Source organism: Anthonomus grandis, chromosome 12 (assembly GCF_022605725.1).
Source record: "Anthonomus grandis grandis chromosome 12, icAntGran1.3, whole genome shotgun sequence".
Taxonomy (NCBI): domain Eukaryota; kingdom Metazoa; phylum Arthropoda; class Insecta; order Coleoptera; family Curculionidae; genus Anthonomus; species Anthonomus grandis.
The window spans coordinates 15,289,419-15,310,460 of record NC_065557.1 but is presented as its reverse complement, the minus strand read 5'-3'; the positions used below and the strand labels follow the sequence as shown (position 1 = coordinate 15,310,460).

The 21,042-nt window shown below is 31.6% G+C and overlaps 2 protein-coding genes across 11 annotated transcripts in view; one reads left to right on the top strand and one right to left on the bottom strand.

Moving 5' to 3' along the window:
* LOC126743361 (uncharacterized) overlaps nucleotides 1-17,894 on the bottom strand; it is an 82,270-nt gene extending 64,376 nt beyond the window's left edge. For 6 of the 10 annotated variants that reach the window (XR_007662841.1, XM_050450407.1, XM_050450402.1 and 3 more), the window contains exons 1-9: nucleotides 17,593-17,894; nucleotides 17,083-17,197; nucleotides 8,856-9,113; nucleotides 7,427-7,619; nucleotides 7,068-7,350; nucleotides 6,789-7,006; nucleotides 3,778-4,113; nucleotides 1,107-1,277; nucleotides 730-1,041 (exon numbers count right to left, since the gene is read on the bottom strand). Coding sequence is in view for 9 of the 10 variants with exons in the window: in XM_050450407.1 (XP_050306364.1) it covers nucleotides 730-1,041; nucleotides 1,107-1,277; nucleotides 3,778-4,113; nucleotides 6,789-7,006; nucleotides 7,068-7,350; nucleotides 7,427-7,619; nucleotides 8,856-9,113; nucleotides 17,083-17,184 (1,873 nt within the window). In the remaining variant the exon portion in view is untranslated. The remainder of the gene's footprint in view (nucleotides 1-729; nucleotides 1,042-1,106; nucleotides 1,278-3,777; nucleotides 4,114-6,788; nucleotides 7,007-7,067; nucleotides 7,351-7,426; nucleotides 7,620-8,855; nucleotides 9,114-17,082; nucleotides 17,198-17,592) is intronic. The other 4 variants (XM_050450408.1, XM_050450411.1, XM_050450403.1 and 1 more) reach the window with 3 other exon arrangements.
* On the top strand, nucleotides 13,060-14,379 carry LOC126743364 (phosphoglycerate mutase 1). Its single transcript, XM_050450414.1, has 3 exons — nucleotides 13,060-13,228; nucleotides 13,369-13,939; nucleotides 14,001-14,379. Exons 1-3 carry the CDS (start codon nucleotides 13,220-13,222, stop codon nucleotides 14,219-14,221), a joined length of 801 nt encoding a protein of 266 aa, XP_050306371.1. The 5' UTR covers nucleotides 13,060-13,219; the 3' UTR covers nucleotides 14,222-14,379.
* Nucleotides 17,895-21,042: the final 3,148 nt, after the last annotated feature.

The following is a 21,042-nucleotide window of genomic DNA, read 5'->3' as shown; positions in this document are numbered from 1 at the left end:
TTGAAAGCTATCTCATTTCCCTGTGACAGCAGCCTACTATGTACTTTTAAATTAAATGGTGTTTTATCTTTGCTAATAACAATTTAATTTTTCTACTCAGCTGAGTGGTCTATTTTTCCTATAAATTACTTTAAAAATATAATCCTGCACATTTAAATTTTAATGGTTGAAGGTTTATTCTATAAGCCTCACCTTAGCGTGTGTAAGCTCTCTATAAGAGAGGGGAGACCTTACTAAGGATTTATAAATAAGTAAACATAACTTGTCCAGTATTTTTTGAAGAATATAAAATGTTAAATATCTTAAACATATTTGACTTCATTTTCTATGCCCTATATAGGGGGGGCAGAGGTTTGGATACTGTTAATCTTACATAAAAAATTATACAGATTGGTACAACTGTAATGTAACGGTATTTTAAATTGCTAAATAAATACTATTTTTAAAACTGTGTACTGTATTTACAAAGTTAATAAATGAAACAACGTATACATTAAAAAAATCTTTCTAAGATTTTCTGTTTGATTTGTAGGCATAAGTAGATGGATATTTTTTTTATAAAATAAATGTAGATATAACTTTTTTTGAACGTGACTGACAAAAAATTAATTTAGAATTGTGGTTTCTTGCTCCGAATATTAAAAAAAAAACTTATTTAAGATAGAAAGAACCCTTTTCCTAGTTTAGCGTCAAGAAAATTGAAAAATTATTTAATTTATTAAAACTTACCTAGGGAGGCTGCCAAATCACTCCCAATCGTCTCCGATCGGTTCGATAACATAATAGTCGGAGACATTCGAGGCGGTGTTGCAATTGCTGGTGGCTCAGGTTGGGCTGCTAAAGGTGGAGGAGTATCCGCCCCGATGGTGGCAGATCTAGTGGGAGGAAGAACACCCACACCCTGGATAATCTGATTCAATTCGGGCTCAGAGTCGTTTTCAATGTTTCCTTGAAGAGTTAACATTTCGGGAGGGCTCGATTCGCCCGGGACCATGCGATGTAGACCTTCTGGAGGACCGCTCAGATCAAACTGGGACGCATCTGGAGAAAACCATAGTAATCTTTATAATCTTTAACTCGATTCCCCAAGAAAAAACTGAACGTACTTTGGCCGGACAAGTCTAAACTATTCTCGTTTCGACCTAAAACCATTCTGCTGAAGCCTGGAATTGGTTGATCGGTCCGTCCTACACCACTTTCACTCTGTTCTAATTGACCTGGAACCATTCTTTGCAGTCCTGGGGGTGGTAAAGTGTCATTTGCTGGATCAGTTGGGGCTAAAAGATGTTTTAATCAAAAGACGAATGGGAATTATTTTACGTTTTATACTCTATTTCAGAAGTGTATAGAGCAATAAACTGGGGAATTCCGTTCTGTTTGGCTACATTTCGTGGTAGTTCATAGGCGCAGGTACTTATAATATTTATGAATTTAATTTTCACGGATTAAATGCCTTTATTTTGAAAGAGATTAAATACTAAATAAATACTTTTAATCCTTTTGTATAGGTACCTATCTTTTAACGCTTTGTAACATGCAAAAATGGGGTCAGGTAATATATACAGACTATAAATACTTTTAAATCATATTTTAAACGTTAGTAGTCACTGCTACGCTGTAGTGTAATCACAATATTATTATCCCAATATTTAAAAAATGGAGGTATTCAGTCTAACGAAAAGATGTACTAAAAATTCTCCACTATCGCTGAGTGAAAAAGTTATTATTTTAAATGTACATGATTGCATAAAACACGATTACCCTAGTTTTACTGTGCAAGAAATTGTTGAAAAATGTTCTCGAATGAGTGGAATTGGAAAGTCCACCATTTTCAAATTGTTGCGGGAAAGAAAAGTAGCAGGTCAAGTGGAATCTCCCAAGCAAAAGCCAGGACGACCTACAAAAGTCCTTGATGAAAATGCTAAATGTATAATTCGAAGAAAAGTTCACTCTTTTTATTTTAAAAAGGAAATACCCACCCTAGACAAAATTTTAATGGAGCTTGGCCGAGATGACAGTATTCCGTTGATAAGTAGAAAACTTTTATGGAAAACTTTAAAAAATATGGATTTTGCCTGGGAAAAGCATAACCGCAAAGCACTTTTACTGGAGAGCGACGAAATTGTTTGTTGGAGACGACAATACTTGAGAAGTATCAAGTAGTACCGCAGGGAGCAAAAGAAAGTTTTTTATCTTGACTTGGATTAACGAAGGTTATATAGTCCAAAAAATGTGGCAAGACAAAAATATAACCAGTGCTCGCCAAGCTTTCATAGAAGGCCTGTCTACGGGTATTAAAGTACCTTCGGGAAAAGGAAAAAGACTTATAATCACACATATTGGAAGCGAAGAGGGATTTTTAAAAGAAGGTCTGCTAACCTTTGAGTCGACTCGCACAGGAGATTACCATGAAGACATGAACTCAGACGTTTTCGAGGACTATTTTGGTGAAATGATAAAATTTCTTCCGGCTAATTCGGTGGTGGTTATGGATAACGCAAGCTATCATTCACGGCGAATAGAGAAGACGCCAACTTCAAGTTGGAGAAAGCAAGAAATTATCGATTGGCTGACTGCAAAAGGTATTGCGTTTGAAGCAAATTTGATAAAAAAAGAACTGCTGGCAATAGCAAACTTACACAAAACTCGTTTCATGAAATACGCCGTGGAAGATATAGCCGAAAAATATAATATAACTGTACTGCGCTTACCGCCATATCATTGCGGACTAGAACTAATATGGGCGCAGGTAAAAGGATTTGTAGCAAGACAAAACACGACTTTTAAAATGAAAGATGATAAGCTACTGTTTGATCAAGCCATTACGGAAGCGACACCAGAGAATTGGCGAAAAGCAGTCCAGCATGTAATTAAGCAAGAGGACAAAATGTGGGATCTTGACAACCTCATCGATCAGACAGTCGATCCTTTAATTATAATGTCAAGCGGTGATGACAGTTCGTCAGATGACGAAGAAGACTACAATCTATTATAATTTAAAATTGTTATACACTGTTCAAAAAGTGCCAGATCCAAAAGTGACATTTTCAACTGTAAAAAACAAGTCCCAGTTGCACGCCTTTGGCGAACCGTTTTCAATGTTTATCAGTGAGTAACAATGGGCAAAACTCATAAATTGACCCAAAACCGGGTGGCACTACCTGCAATCAACGAAAAGAAAGAATTTTACATTGAAACTAATACCCAACTAAGGTAGTGGCATAAAATATTGGTGGATCACCAGGTACCACTTTTGCATACCTAATGAGGTTTTATTGCTCTACACACTTCTGAAATAGAGTATAGATTGCAAAAGTTTAAACAAAAAAACACCTCATTGTTGGTCAGTTATACCTCTATTTTAAGAATTAATCTGACATTTTTCGTAAAAAATTTAATTATTGACCTTTTAACTACACCTCCTAGTGGCCAAATTTCAAACCTAAAAATAATTTACCGCATTTTCTTTTGGCTACATTTATAATGACAAAAAAAATTTCCAATGATGTCAGATTGACAGTTCCCGAGATATAGCGGCGATCCACGATTAGTGCAACTCCCATTTTATTTTATAAATTTGTAAATTGATCTTAGAGTCTTATTTTTAGATTTTTACCCACATAAATTTTTCTTTTACTATATTTGCCGATTTGAAGATGTTTCAAGGTATTTTAAGGTTTTTATTTTGTATATTTTCGATTGTATTTGTAATTTCACTAGATCGTTTAATAACGTTTTAGTGTAACAATAAAGCATTCTTTAATTTTGTTTCATTACCTTCATTTCCTTCGGATAAATTTGTCACAGATAAATGGCCCGTTTCTAAATACTGATTCCGATCGTTGATAGGCGCCTCATTGTTATCCGCCGTCGGCCACTGTTGTTGACTTGAAGGAGAGACCTTCGGAACGCCCGATACTACCGGATGGTCCGGGTGTTCCGAGTTATCCGGAAGTGTTTCCAAATTAACGGATTGATTAAAGGTCGAGGGCGGCATTAGAGGCGGCCTGTTATCCGTCGCATTTACTAATCCGATAGGTTTAAATTTACTTGCCGATTTGTGAGTAATTCCGCTGCTACGGATGTAAGGGTTTCGAGAGTCGTCAGTGCCACCTAGTGCATTTAAACCAATATTAATTATAAATATTTAGTTTAAATGGTGTTTCACTTAAGATGGATACAAGCCAATATCTTGGTTATTTGTTAAGTGATCTTTTTAATTTTTTGTAGGAAGCCGTATGGCTATAAGGAGCACATTTTGCCCAGTGTAAGAAATACCTCATAGACGTACGTTTTAAAGAAGTTTGGTATTTTTCGATTCTAGAGTAAACTACCTTTAGGACACTATTTATTTCAAAGCTGTTAAATTATATTGAATCCTCCTTACCCAAGATACTTTTATTATTATTTTTTTAAGTACATACAATGCCACTGGATAAAAAAAAACTTTCAATTCTTCTAATGTTCATGGATGGTTTGATAAATTTTATTTTTGATAGCACCCGACAAAAAGAAATCCAGAGGTGTGAAGTCTGGAGAGCTAGAGGACCATGCTCCAAAAAGACTATTGCGATCAGGCCAATAAATTTATCTTGGAAATTTCCATTGAGCGACATCCTTACAGGTGCAATATTATGGATCGGAGCGCTATCTTGCTGAATATACACATTCCCTCAATAAGTGAACGGTAAATCATGAATAGCATGTCCGATCATGTTTAATCAATGGGACTCGGTGGTACTTAGTTTCTAAGACGGAAAAAAATCATCAACAGGATTCAACAGTTTTAAATTATTTCAGACTCCAACATCCAATTTAAGAAGCTTCGATAGTAGGCGGAACAGTTTCAAGAAGTTTGAAAAGAAATTGAATTAAACCGTTTAAACCAAGATTTTTGCACACGTTACAACCAGGTGATGATTAGAAAAAAATCCAGTACTGTCTACCTATGCAGACTATATTTTACGAAGACCACAATCTATTTGGCAAAATATTATTTACTGATGAACCGACATTTTTTATTAACGGGACAGTATCTAATATTCTGTTAGATATTGCAGTAATGAGAATCCGCACTGAGTAGTTAATTGAAAAAATCAATATTTTGAGAAGGTAAATGTGTGGTGTTGTATTTTAAAAGACCGTATTGGACCCTTCTTTTTCAATAGGACTTTAAACGGTGCGAAATTTTTAATTTTTCTTGCTGGAGTAATTTTGGGATGCTGTTCATAGTTTGGCAAAAACTTATAGAGAAAGTATGTATATTCAGCTAGATGGCGCTCCAATCTATAATGGCTGCACCTGTAAGAAGATTAGCAATAGTCCTTTTGTAGCATGGCCTAGATTTTCAGACCTCACACCTCTAGATTTGTTTCTGTGGCGTGCTATCAAAAATAAAGTTTATAAAACCGTCCACGAACATTAAAAGAATAGAAAACTCGAATAAGACAAACGTGAACAAATTTCTAGACAAGAATTATGAAAAGTTTGCTTAAGAAATAGAAAAATTTATAAAAGATGCATTAGAAATTATGGTGGTTTGATCGAAGAAGTTGACTTTTAGCTTGTTTTTATCTAGTGGCATCATAACTATGTACTTAAAAAAATAATAATAAAAATGTCTTATTTTAAAGACTCACCATGGATCAATATTTATCAAAATTAGTAACTTGGCTAGGGAGAATTCAAGGTAATTTAACAGATTTTAAATAAATAGTGTCCTAAAGGTTGTTTACTCTAGAATCGAAAAATATCAAACTCAATTAAAACGTACATCTATGAAGTATCGCATTACAGCTTCCTGCCAAAAATTTAAAAAATCACTCAACAAACAACCAAGATATTGGCTTGTATTCATCTTAAGGGAAACACCCTGTATAGTACAGGCAATTCGGTATTTGAAATTTAAAAAATCCAGACAGGCTTTGTTTTTTCTCTCTCGTTAGTGGACTATAAGGAAAACTTAAAAACCAAAATGTATTGCTATAAATATTTGCCTTGCTGTATTTTGGAAAGTCTTTTTTTTTTGTTTCCGGCTAAACTGTAAGTCGTACAGAAAAAATGATTAAGATAATTAATAATAATTAGGATAATTAAACTATCTATAGTTAACCTTTTGGAAGCATAGTTCTATAGCGAGGCCTAAGTTAGAGGGAGTCAAAGTTACAAAGCAAAGTTAAAATTAAAACAAAAAATATAGAATTAAAATATGTTAACCAACCAAATTAGCTGCATTTACTAACACCAAGTTATAAAAACTACTAAAAACGCAATTTTGTTAAATCTGGAGCCCTTTAACTTTGTCCCTGTTTGTTGTAGAGCTTCACACCAGAAACGAAAAATGAAATTGTAGAACATTTAATTATCTTTATTTTTTGTTTCAAAAATTTTTCTGTATGACTTACGGTTTAGCTAGAAAACTAAATTAAAAAAATAGAAAGATGACATATTTACTGAATTTTTAAGAACATTAAATAACGGTCAGAAAGACGAAATTGATTATATTTTTTCTAAGACACATTTTTCTTAATTAAAAAAAATTAACGAATAAAAAAACAAATAAATGATATCTTTCTTCAATAATATTAAAGTGACATCTTAAGACTTAAAATTACGTTATACACATTTTAATAATAAATGTTAATAAATGACAAGTAAACTTAAGTATGATAATGTCAACAAAACATGTCACAAAACTAAAATTAAAGAAAGATAATACTATTGATTTGTGGTTTTATTCTGCTAAATTTTGTTTTTAAATTAAAAATAATTTTAAACTTTAATATTACCTTGTGGTGGCGGTAATAAAGGTGGCGTCTGGGTGTTTATTGGAGGAGGAGGTAAGGGATGTACCGCTTGAGGAGTAGGAGCTTCGTGCCTTACAATTTCCCTATTTTCCACTTGTAAATTAGTGTTACTATTGGTAGTCAGATTTTCCTCATGATGAGATTGTGAGGGGACTAAAGGATCTTGACCGAAGATAGGAGAGTGGCTTATAGTTGAAGACCTTAACAAAAAATACTAATTTAGCAATTTTCATTCTTGACGCACATACTTGAAATGCATACCTCGATATCATGTGACTTTTATCACTCTCTGAAGTCCGCACATCATCAGACGATTCCAAAGAAAGTTGGGATTCGGTAGACCACTGGGGAGTTTCAAGTTTTTTTCTATGAGCGTTACTTAATCCTAAATTATCCGACTTTGCATTTTTTAAGTCTCCAATAGTAGGAAACAAATTGTTTTGAGGCGGAGGAACGGCTGCACTATTCGTATCTAAAACGTTTTGTTGCCGATGCGAATCAGAAACTGACCAGTTCCATGACTCGTCCTTTGAAAAGCTTTCACCTGAAATAAATAAATGAAGTTTACTTGGATTCATATTGCAATTATTTGTTAAATCTTTTTTAAAAAGGGGTAATACCTATTGGATTAGTAACGGCTTGTGCTTGCTGTGAAACCATAGATTGAGCGTTAGAATTATCATCATCCCCCCAACCGCCCCACTCTCCCCATGCGTCCGTGGTAGCTGAATGTTGTTGCGGCAAAGGTTGCTGTTGACTATTATACGTATTATTTTGATCAAACTGCTGTGAATATTGCACGTTTCCGTAGGCCTATTAAAAAAATAATTATTTTTTATATAATGACAAAATACTAATTTAAATGTTAAATATTTCGCAAGACCTAAAGGGTCCGTTGGTTATTGGTACTACATAATATTTTTTTAAATAATCATTTGAGACATACATTCATAAAGTTGAATGAATCGAACATTTAGGAATATTTTACAAAGATTCATAAGTATTCGATTCATATTTAGTTATTTATTTCAATATACGGCAGAGCCAGTTTACTAAAACAATAATAAATAACACAAAATACTAGATAATAAAACAATACAAATATAATACTAGAGTTACACAAAAAAATTTACTAAGATAAAACCTCTGAAAAAACAATCATCCACAATGCTAAACACTATCCAAGAAACGTAGTCTAAAGTCTAAGATTATTTATTTTTGGTAATGCCACTGAAAAATGGATCTAAATTATTTTCATTAAAGAAATGCAAAGTCCTAGTTAGTGGAGAAAAAAATCCATAGTTGGCCGAATGAAAGGGTAAACGAAACCTAGGAGAGTTATAAGTGCACACACTACACGTACACTTGTACACCTAGAGTGTTAAAAGGAATTGCTTCCAAGACGGTAGGACAATGATATAAACCATTTAAGATATTATAAAACGTTAAAGCATCAGAATAATGCGGTCTGACTTATTAAATTGGACACTGATAGCATTATAGTCGATGTAATAATTACGAAAAATATGGACTTCAGCTCTATAAGCAAGAGACTTAAGAATCTTCTCTGTACAGCCTCAAGGCGTTCAATATAAAAATCATAAAGAGGGAAATTACAGACGCATACTCAAGCAACGAACGTACCAAAGAGTAATAAAGTAATTTGAAACAGTAACATGAAAGATGTACACTATTTCTAGTGATAAAGCAAAGACTACACATACTCCTGTTAATAATATCCACAATGTGCGGCAAAAAAGTTATCTTGGTATCGAAAAGAACACCTAAATCTTTAACTATATCAACTGACCTGAGTTCAATATTGTTGATTTTGTATTGGATAATTAATAATTTTATTAGAACGACCAAACGAAATACATACACACTTCTTTACATTCAGTTCCAGACTATTGCTATTACACCACTCAACAACATTGTTTAAATTCAATGGAAGTAGCTCAGCATCAACCAATTAGCAGCATCATTTTATTTCTTAATAAAATATTTATAACTAAAATACGTTTTTTTTGCAATACTTCTCGGACGCACCTGTTGGGTGTTATATCCGCTAGGCGGGACATTCTGATAAAATGCAGGCTGTTGCTGCTGGTTATGCGGATCTTGATATTGCTGGTACTGCCCTACTGAATTAGCATTGGGCGTGTGACTTGGAGCCGGATAAGCCTGCCCAGGTTGTTGTTGCCAATATGGTTGGTGTTGTTGCTGCTGTTGCTGTTGAATGAGGTCTGGCGTCACGACCTGTTGCTGTGGCGGTTGGTGCCATGGCTGGGTGGCTGAAGTTTGCCACTAAAAAAATAAATAAAGAATATAATATAATAACTGGTGAAGTTACTATAAATTTATAAGTTCACAAATAATGGGATTGTATTAAAATACGAAGGTTGTTTCTAAAGCAATTTTCTGCGTAGCTCAGAGTTTTAAATTGATTTTCAACATATTTTGCTACTTCTGAGGTTATAAACAGGGCATATATTTATTTCGTCTCGTTCCAAAATGGTAGACGCAAAAATTAATGTAATGTCAAAAATAAACCATAAATTAAAAAAAAATATATTTAGCAGAAAGAGTTTTTGATCATAACATTGTTCGGATAGATGTTCAAACTTAAAATGGCTTTACCTACTCTATGAGAAAAAGATGGATGGATAACCGTTATCAATATACCAATAACGTTGCGGGTATTTGTCCGATTTTCCTGGCACCTATATATGTGTTATTAGGAAAAATAAATAAAAATTGAAATACAAAATAAATAAAAAATTTTATGAACGGGTAAAACCACACACGCAAAAAAAGAAAACTATTTAGAAGTTTGGCATGTTTCAACAAAATTAGTAATAATTCTATTACAAAATATATAAATTATGACAAAAAAAAATCAATAACGGGTATTTCCCCCTCTGGCGTTCATAACGGCTTGACGGCTAACGGCTTATTAGTATGAGGGATCGTTGCCCCATACTGATAATTAGGGTCCTTATTTGATCTTGGTTTATCTGACACAAATTTCTACCAATTCCAAATAAAGGTTATTTAAGTTGTTTGGGAGTCTTGGCAACTGTCGCAGTCGTCTCCCCATGATATTCCACATGTACTTTATCTCATTTTGTAAAGAAGTGTTAGGCGCAAACCATTTCCTCAAGTACGAATTGATAGTAATCGATCTTCAGCAAAGGTTATAACTCTTGGAGACTCAAAACTCTGGAGATCGTTGGTTTAACATTAAATTTTTCAGTAAGAAACAACTCTAACACAGTCAGCTTCTGACAAATTGCGGTTTGCTCGTTGCGGAGGATTAATTTTGCAAGAACTCACTATATAAAATTAAAATCACGTCAAATATCGTTACTCTACTGAAGTAAAACGCATGAAATTTGAAATGGAGAAATATCAACATAAAGACTTCTTATTTTGTTTGTTTTTTGCGACTAAAGATATATGCGTTTGTTTACAATTCATCAAAAATCAACTGGCAATAGTCCAGTTTTAACAATACATGTACATAATTCTATAGTTTCATAACTAAAAATTATTTTAAATAAAACAATTTTTAAAATTATGCGTTAATTTTGGAGCGCAGTGTATATACAAATTAAAAATCCAACTATGGGCCAAACTCAATCTTGCCTATTACCTCTAAAATTTTTGAGTGGGCTTTGAAAAAACACATTTTTGACTACTTTGGAAGATATATGTAACTTTTTATTTTTAGAGTGCTAGCAATAAACCATCTTGTACATCAAGTGATTGAGGGGTTGGGCTGGTTAAGGACACCTTTGTGTCATGTCTGGACCTGATCAAAGCATTTGATTGTGTCTCTCATAGTATTTTACTCAGAAAACTGTTTCTTATGGTTTCAACTTAGATAGTGTTCTACTGGTGGACTCTTAAAGGAGGCAATACGGTACCCTATAAATAATAAAACTCTCAGGAGACATTGCGACATCCGGGTGTAGCCACAAGACCTTTGGCTTACATAGGAAATATGTCATAATTTTGAGCTTTCTTTTGCTATTGACTTGTAAAAATGATTTGCATACTTCTTACCAATAAGCATTTGAATTTGAATATATACCTTAATATTTATTTATTTAATACACGGGATAACCCATATAACAGTTTGAATTACATTCATTAAAAAAAAATAGATATCTAAACTTAAAAATGATTAAAATTACTTATAGATACATTATGAAGATAACTAAAAATAAGTTGTAAAAGTAAATAAAAAAAATCCATTTATGACTTTGTAAATAAAGACAGCTTCTATAACTCATCACAACAGGGCTTAAGGGTCGATAAGGATAGTTGTCGGTAGTGCGAGTATAATATGCACGATACCTCAAAAATTTATATTGGATTCTCAAAGTACCAACATCATTTAGGCAATAGAGCGACCATACAACTCAACAATATTCCAAAACCGTTCTAACCAAACAACAAAAAACCAATCTTGTGGAATCTATTGAAAAATATTTACTAATTTAAAAATATTTAATAAGTCCTAGTGACAAAACCAAAAAGTCTCTGGCGATGTGGCTATGGATCACAGGCACTAAGATCAGTTATTCCCTATGTCATTAGTGTTTCTGTTAGATGACATTAGCATCAAGAACGCATGTAATAATTTACGACGGATGAAAGGGTTGACTAGGTGAAGATGTAATGCCTTGACAGGTGATTATGATTTTAAAAAATTGTGAACAATTTTTGACCTCATGGTTAGCCCTGATTGGTTTACACTTCGAGTTTCTCCCTGTTGCTACATTCTGTTAATGCTTATATCATTATTGTTATTGTCCTATGTTAATTTCGTTACAATCAGGAGTTTCGTTTCGTTTCGTTACAACAAAAGGATGCATTTCATTCCCTTACGATGGATAAACAAGTGGCTAGTTGAACGTGTAATGTCATAACAATTGTTAAGAAGATTTGAGTACCAGACAGCCCATGATTTGTTAAAATTTCGAGTTCGTCCCTTGCATTATTGCTACATGTACCATGTCACTCTTGTTAGGGTAAATTTATTACCTTCCCAATATTTGGGTTGCATTTTATAAATTTATGATGGTTAAAATAGTTGGGCAACTAAAGATATGACGTTACGACAGGCGGTCATATTTTAAATATTCTGGTGAACGATATTTGATTCCAGTGTTATCTCTGAATCCTTATTACATCAAGTTTGTCCCACGCGATGTTGCTACGAATCATAGGTCGAAAAAAAACACGTTTACTTATTTTTATACTTATAAAATAGTCAAAAATTACAAAAAGAAAAACAAAACACTAAAAGGTATGACTTGCTGGGACAAAATTATTAATTATTATTATTGACACTGTGATATAAATATCTTTATCAACATCCAATAATTGTTATCGTTCGGCATTATAATAATTTCTAAATATTATTGTTAAAAATTTTTGACTCCAAGGCTACCCATCACAGGCTAACGCTCTAAGTTCGTCCCTGGTGGTGTGCGTACATATCACTGTATAATTACTGTTTATACAAATAGGTTTTAATATACTTTTTTTAATATGTTATTTTAGTGGCCTAGTTAATTATTTTAAAGTTTGGTTGGATATGAATCCAAATATGCAAAAGTCAACACACAATTGGCAAAATGTAATAATCACAAGAGATTTACAAAAATAAAACTTACAAGCAGCTTTTTTTAAGTCTGAACAAGCATTTTTAAATTTCTATGTAATTCTAAAACAATGTTTTACTAAAATAGTTCAACTATTAATGTTATACTTTTATTGTGAAATAAGATATGTGAAAAACAAAAACTGGGAAAATTTTATGAATTGAAGGCGCCAAGGTCTCTGGTGAAGACTAAAACTACCTACAATTTCTATTATTATTTAATTATTTAATCTATAATTTATTTAATTTTCATGTTTTAGTGCCAGTCTTGGCTTATATTATATTTAAAAAAAAATAAAAAATTACTAGACAATTTTAATTTTTCATTAGACTACCTGTCAATTTCAAAAAAATATATGAGTGATCCACGAAAAAGTTAAATATTGGAAGATCTGTTGTAAAAGAAACATTTTGTTTGCCTATAAAAACGGTAAAGGCGATTATGTGACGTCAACAACAATTGATTGGCGCCCGGGTTGTATCAAGAATCCACCGTGGAACTCTAGTCAGTTTTTATATAAAGTTCCGCGCGACCGTGCATTGTACACTCCTAACCTCAATTTTTTTTAAATGTTGACATAAAGCTTCGTCTGTCAATGATTAATAATAGTTTCCTCCTCCTTTGAATGTCATTTCAAAGTCATTTCTAGCCATTCCATATTCCGGAATTTTTGTGATTTCACTAAAAAATTATCGTTATTTTATAAAACCTCCGACAAAACTCGCTCAATTTTCAATCATGGCGAACGTAAGTAGCACTTGTTAATACATTTCTTGCTCTAGTTCAGTCTTAAAGTGGCATCAAAGTTAGGAAAACAAAATAGAACATCATTGCAAACTTATAAACAACCACTACTCCATATAAACAATAAAATCTATTCCTTTTAGGATCCATGCAAATGCACAGAAAACACCTATAAAATTGTTATGGTAAGACATGGAGAATCAGAGTGGAACAAGCTTAACCTTTTCTGCGGCTGGTACAATGCAGATCTCAGTGATAGAGGTCGACAAGAGGCTGTTACTGCCGGAAAAGCTTTGAAGAACGTTAACTACACTTTCGATATTGCTTATACCTCAGTGCTGATGCGTGCCAACAAAACTCTAGATGGTATTTTAAAGGAACTGGGCCAAGAAAATTTGCCTATAGTAAAAACTTGGCGTTTGAATGAAAGGCACTACGGTGGACTGACTGGTCTAAATAAAGCAGACACTGTAGCAAAGTATGGTGAGGAGCAAGTGAACATTTGGAGGAGAAGCTTCGATGTTCCTCCCCCGCCCATTACACCAGAAAATCAATACTATGATACTATCATGAATGATCCAATTTACAAAGATGGGCCCTCAAAGGAGGAGTTTCCTTTGTTTGAGTCTCTTGAACTTACTATCAAGAGAACATTACCATTCTGGAATGATACTGTTGTGCCACAGCTTAAAGCAGGAAAGAAAATTCTTATTGGTAAGTTTTAACAAATATTGTGTATATTATTATATTCAAATGATTATCATAAATTTTTTAGCTGCTCATGGTAATAGTTTAAGAGGAATTGTAAAACACTTGGACAACATGACCAATGAAGAGATAATGAAGCTTAATTTACCTACTGGAATTCCATTCATGTATACATTGGATAAGGATTTGAAGCCCATCCAGGGAGGCAGTCTCCAGTTCTTAGGAGACCCAGAGACTGTTAAGAAAGCTATGGAAGAGGTTGCTAACCAAGGAAAAGCAAAGAAGTAAAATAAGAACATCCTGATAAGGAAATTAAAAGTTGTGAAATATTATTTATAATTAAATTATTATTTAGCATAGAATGATAACATTAAATAATTATTGTAATGATTTCAAAAGGAAAAAACCAATGAGTATTCGTCAATAAATAAAAGTTAATCTTTAAACATGTTTTTTATTCAATTGCATTACTTAATAAAATGGTGATTATTATCATTATCAAAATGAGATCTCATAAGACTACCTTGTCATAAAACAATTTGAGTTTCAGCTTGTGTTTATTTCTATTGAATAATAAAACTCAACCTGATTTAAGCTGTATTTCACCTCCATTATTCAAAAGAAAAATTAGCATCATTACTAATCTCTGTTTTCCAGGTTAGTCCAATGCAGCCTTTTTGCAGATTAAGTGCTTTATATTACAAAATATATGGAAATATATTATAATCATATTAAAATTTAAGGCAATCAAATGAAATTTTTGTTGCTACTATTTGAGATATATTTTTAATTTTTTTTTGTAATTACCATAAATTGATTTATATGGTTAAGCTAGTGAGTGAGCTTCAACTTCTTCTCTTATTTCTAATTTACACATTGTAAATTTTAATAAAGACTATTATTATAATTATTAATTAATAGGTGTAAATATGTATAAAATAACAAATATGTTCTTGCCCCTTAGATACCACCATATAGTCTGTTCATTAGAAATTTGAGAAAAGCTGTATTTCAAAAATTAAATTATAAAAGGGAGTACTTTTGGAACATAAATTACTTTTCTACCCTCAAACAATATCCTTCCTGTGACTGTTCCACAAACTAGGTAAAAAACTTTTATTTATATGATAGACTTGGAAAATAGATGATTTTTTTAAAATAAGCTCTATAAAGTACCTATTACTATAACCTAATAATATACTTTGTATAATTTTTTTAGTAACAGTCTGATTTAATTCTCAATATATTATAAACATATAAGTTACCTACATGCATTAAATTTTATTAAAAATATTTAACATTTCCATGCTACTTTTGTCACATGGAAATTCTTAACCTATGTGAAATATAAAATAATAATGTTTCACATTCATGGTACTGAATTTGATTTGTTTTATTATATATTTCTGTGTAATTAGTATTTAAATGCATTTTATACCTGTTATTCTTACTCACATTTTATTAACCAGTTAACCTGTTTCAGATTTAGTATATGGTTTTATTAAGCATCCAACTTTTATGATCATACATTTTAAATTTAATAATCTATTAGTAAAAAAAAAAATTATGAACAAGCATTATTAAAAATAAATAATTATCTTGTTGCCAACATTTTTGTGCATTGTGCATATAGAATATCTATTATGTCTAAAATGTATAAGAATAAAAACCTTTAATACCAAGTAGTTAAGAAAAAACATAATACCCACCAAAAAAGAAAACTATTAAAAAATTCAAAAATAAAATTGTGTTTGAAGTTTGGTAGAAAATGCTATTCTAGTTGGGTTTTAAAAACCTGCATAAATGTAACACAAACAATTCTAAGGCTCTTGATTGAAGTGATTTGAAACTATTAAAGTTATAATTGTTCATGAGAGCAGAAGTTTTGTTGTACCTGCTCTAACTAAATTAGAAAGCTTCTAATGTCAGTCTCTTGAACCTGATGTTATCAAGGTGTTAAATAGACTAGACATAGATATATTTAACACATCATTTTCTCATTAACATTCTTTAAACTGATGTATAGTAGAGGGTTTGGGTATTAAAATGCCTTGCTTGCCATGCATGTTGTCGAGTGTTTGTGGGAATTGCATTTTCTCAATTCCTTGATGTAGTTAGTTAACTGTTGTAGGGTTTTCAGTTATATTTTCCTATATTAAAAGGTCCTTGCTGTTTATTGAAATAACCTGGGTTGAATAAAATTATATCATTTAAATGCTAAAGCTGCACTCACCTATTCTATATATTTAAATAGATAAAAATATTGCAATTTATTTATAAAGAGATAAATTATAACAAAAATTGCACTAATAATGTAATTTAGAGAATAATGCTAATATTAATCTAATTACAGCAAATGCATAAAAAGAGTATAATAAATTATTGTTTTTTGCAATATAGTCTTATATGTAATGCAACAATTTGTTTAAATTTGTGTGAAATTTGCATTTGCTAGAACAAAATACAAGACACCATTTAACATAATAAGAATGGTAAGTAACATTAACAGAAGAAAGAATAATCTAAAAATAATTTCACATTGAAAATTTTTTAATTTCAAGTCATAAATAATGTAAATAAATTAGTCAAAAAAATATTGTTTAAAAACTGACAAAAGGTTTTTGGTAAATTACAACTACTTTCTCTGTAAAGTATACATTTCTCAAATGTTTTTCTGCCTATATAATTTATAGATATTTATATAAAATTTGTTTTCTGCCATCAGAAGAGGGATTCCCCTGCCTTTTCTCCCTAACCTACCACTGAACTAAATACTGGTCAAAAAAACACAACCCCTTTTAAAGCCTCATGAAACAATTTGGAAATATTTAGAATTTTCTACATTGTGTTTGCTGGTAGAGACCAATAATTTAATACTGACAGTCAGAGCAAGTAAGTATACAAATTCTGGAAAAATAAAACTACAAGGATTTACAATAATATAACCTACATTAAAATTCCTAAAGAATTAAACAGGAAAATATTACTAAAAATATTTTTGGGACTTAAGAGGTATGTGTTTTAATTAGTTTTTAAAATTATAAAACTAAATTCTATACAGTTTACCTGAAAGGGTCATAAATAAATAATTCATTACTCTGACCTTGTGACCAACAATAAAAAAATCAATACAGCATTCAAAAACTTACCTCTGCAGTATTGGAATGTTGAACTGGATTGTACATTTGAACTGGTGGGACATTAGCTGATGGCGGGCCTCCAGCTGGCACCCTTCTTTGAGCCCAAGACATACTTTATAACACACTGAAAAATAAACATTTTGAAAGGTGCCTAACCCTACATTTTTTTAATAGTGACAAATATAATTTTGAAAAATGTTTTCATGATTGAACAGAAATTTTGAATTACAATTGATAGCCCGATGTCTGCTTGACAAAGTTGAGGAATAAGGTGGAACTTCAAAGATTCAGAAATATTTTAATTAATTATTTAATAATGTAACTTCTTGATGGAAAGCAGTAAAACTGTTGAAACTAAAATGAATGATTGTTGAATACTTAGGATGAAATAAAGGGACAGAAAAGTGGTATAACAACATATGTTTGCTGAAGGTAAATTAAAAAAGCTGATGTTTTTAAAATGCTTACACAATTACATACGAGGCAAGTATTACATTTGAAAAAAAATCAATTGCTTACCTTTACCTAGTAAATAATTTACACTAGCATATCCCTTAGATCCACAATTATCCTTGGATGGAAATAAGTTAGCACACAAGAGAAAACTTTTCACTACAAAGGGATAAAATCAACACAACATTTTTAAGACACTATAGCTTGTATAACACAAATAAATTAAAATAAACAATAAAAATTGCTATATATTTAAACAAAAACTGGATAAAATTCATAAAATATTCCTCAGGGATTTGGGATTTCACTTTATTCGATATTTTCCTTTCCTCCGCACCTCCCTCTTTTCCATTGCCACAATTATATCGGTTCGTTTCACTTCTTTGTCCGTAGAAAATTATGCGAGCGAGAAAGTGAGAAAATAGTTTGTTGACAGTTGTCCCACCTGAGTAATTATTGTAGTTGCTTTTTTTGTCTAGCGCATATTTTGCTCATAGCTTTATCGCAGTCGGTTGACAGGTGACATCCCAGCTCATACGTGGACATTAGTGACAAGGACAGGACCGTACTTAAATAGCAGGCGTGTTGCTACATGCTTCAGATCTCGGATAGGGGATAATTTCTAGTGATCCAATAAATTAAAGGACAAAAAACTATCATTTCTGAAAGGAATTCTATCGTCGGCTATAAGTTATATTTCTATAAATTTAGGTTTTATAAAATGCTCGTTGAAATAGGGCCGAAAGTTACTCTCGTACCTAGGGTAGAATCTTAAAACATCAACATCGATAAGAAGATATACAGGATGGAGCATCGAAACACAGTCCATTATTCTTAATAACAATAAGCCCATCGAGTTTACTAAGAGAAGACTTAATAATCACAAAATCACCTTCATATCTACAACGAGAAGAAGGGAGGAACGGTATTTCGATTTTCTTTACAATGAGAGAAGATTCATAGTTTAAGTAAAAGTACATAGAATACAGTTATTGCTCTGTTGCTCTTGAATTTTGCCTATTTTTTATTAAAAAAAGTATAATTAAATTGTGGTATTTTATAGTCAAGTGCAGCTTTCTTTCGTCTATTTGATGTGATAGTTGGTTGGTCGATCGGTTAAGTTTTAAGAAATTATTTAAAAAGGATTAAATTTGATTATGCATCGGCCTAATAAATATGTTAGATCCGAACATTAGGAAATTCCAACAAAAATGGTAGTTTCAAACAGTGAGTCTAGAGTCTGGCAGCAGTCATTTGGTCATAAATATGGTCTGATTCATAAATCACGGCAATTAAATTTTGTCATTTTGATCCCATTCCTTAACCTGAAATAAATTTTGAGATGTTTAAGAATAAAACAGAGGCTTTGTGATATTTTCAATAAATCTGGATTCTTGATGATCATCAGGCTTTATTATGTGACAATTGCAACATATGGAAACATAAGGAATGCTTGCTTATCTATGTTGCAAAAAACCTATATTAAATTAAGTAAAGTCTGATGAGTGGTTATATAATACGTGCATATATATCTTCAAGAATAAAACAAAAATGAGTTACTCTGACATTCTGTCATGAAAAAACTTGAGCAAATGGATGAGAAATATAAATTCCTTTTTTCAAAATATAACGAACAAGTCAGAATAAACGAAAAGTCACAAGAGGTGTTATGCAAAACGAAACAACAACTGAATAGAAATGAACAAAAGGGCTTAAAAACAAGTTGCTACTTCAGGGAGTACCTTATAAAGAAAATCAAAATTTACCAGTAATTATTAACAGAATTGGCACCTATCTTGATGTTCCAATAAACATCAAATTTACAGCTTTTCGTATACTTAGAGAAAACAAAAACAATGTTATAAAGGTATAAATTAAACTTCTACAAATTTAACAGACCATAAATTAATATTTAATAAAATGCCCGTTGAAATAGGGCCGAAATAAGTTACTTTTGTACTTAGGGTAGAATCTTAAAACTTCAAAAATATCACCATTGTATCACTCTTTCCTTTGAATTTTATAGAATAATCAATTCATTCCAAGGGGTGAAAGGCAATTTTTCACTTTACACTTTCAATAAAAAGATATACAGGGTGGAGCATCGAAACAGAGGCAATTACGAGCAGTCCATTATTCTTATTATTATACAGCCCATCGATTTAATTTACGAGGAGAAGACTTAACAATCACAAAATCACCTTCATATCTACAACTCCCGACAATCACCCTACAATCTTTAATGGAAAGAATGGAAGGAACGGTATTTCGATTTTCTTTACAATGAGATAATAAATAATAAATGTATAAATAATAATATAAATAATAATAATAAATAAATAAAAAATAAATATAAAAAATAAATAATAAATGTAATAATAATAAATAAATGTATATATAAATCATAGTTCAAGTAAAAGTACATAGAATACACTTATTGTTCTATTTCTCTTGCATTAAGCCTATTTTCTATTAAAAAAGTACAATTAATTTGTGGTATTTTATAGTCATGTGCAGCTTTCTTTCGTCTATGTGATGTGATAATTGGTTTGTCGGTCGGTTAAATTTTAAGAAATTATTTAAAAAGTCTTAAATTTGAGTATGCATAAATATTTTAGTTCTGAACGTTAGAAAATTCCAACAATATTGGTAGTTTCAAACAGTAAGTCTATATGAGACTCTTCTGGCAGCAGTCTCTTGGTCACAAATATGGTCTGATTCATAAATCCAGACAACTAAAGTTTGCCATTTTGATCCCATACCTGAAACAAATTTTGAGATGTCCAAGAATAAAACAGAGGCTTTGTGATATTTTCAAAAAGGAAATATATTTTGACTTAAGCAATTCAAGCCTTTAATATGATGGATCATCACCGTATTATCAAAGTACTGATTTCTGCGGGAATAAAGACCAAAGAAATTAATTGGATTAAGCCATTTCTGAGCCACAGACCTCAGTCAGTTGAGATTAAGAGTAACAAGAACGGTATTGTTAATTACACATTCCAACCGCGTTTTATAGACGTAGATACCGGTGCTCCACAGGGCTCACTTTTGTCCCCACTTTTCTTTATTGTGTTTTGCAACAGCTTAAATGATGATTTTGGCGGACCATATAAGTACAGTACTAACCCAGTTTGCCGATGATAAATCATGCGTAATATCCCACAAAAACTGTCAAATAGCCTTAGATCTTGCAAACTCTACAGCCTTACAGATGCAAAAGTGGTGTGAGCAAAATCAGTTAGTCCTAAATGCATCCAAACCAAAATTCATTTATTTATTTATAATAATAATTTATTATATGCCCCTAAATATCGATGGAATTATTGTATATAAATCGGACGAAACTAAGTTTTTGGGTCTAACTTTAAACAAAAATTTAGATTGGCAAAGCCATGTTGATGAAATATGTAAATGATAACGTCAACAAACTTCGCTATTTACAACTTAAAAAACATTGTCAGTAGAAAATAATATAATAATAATTATTAAATAATATAATAAATATAATAA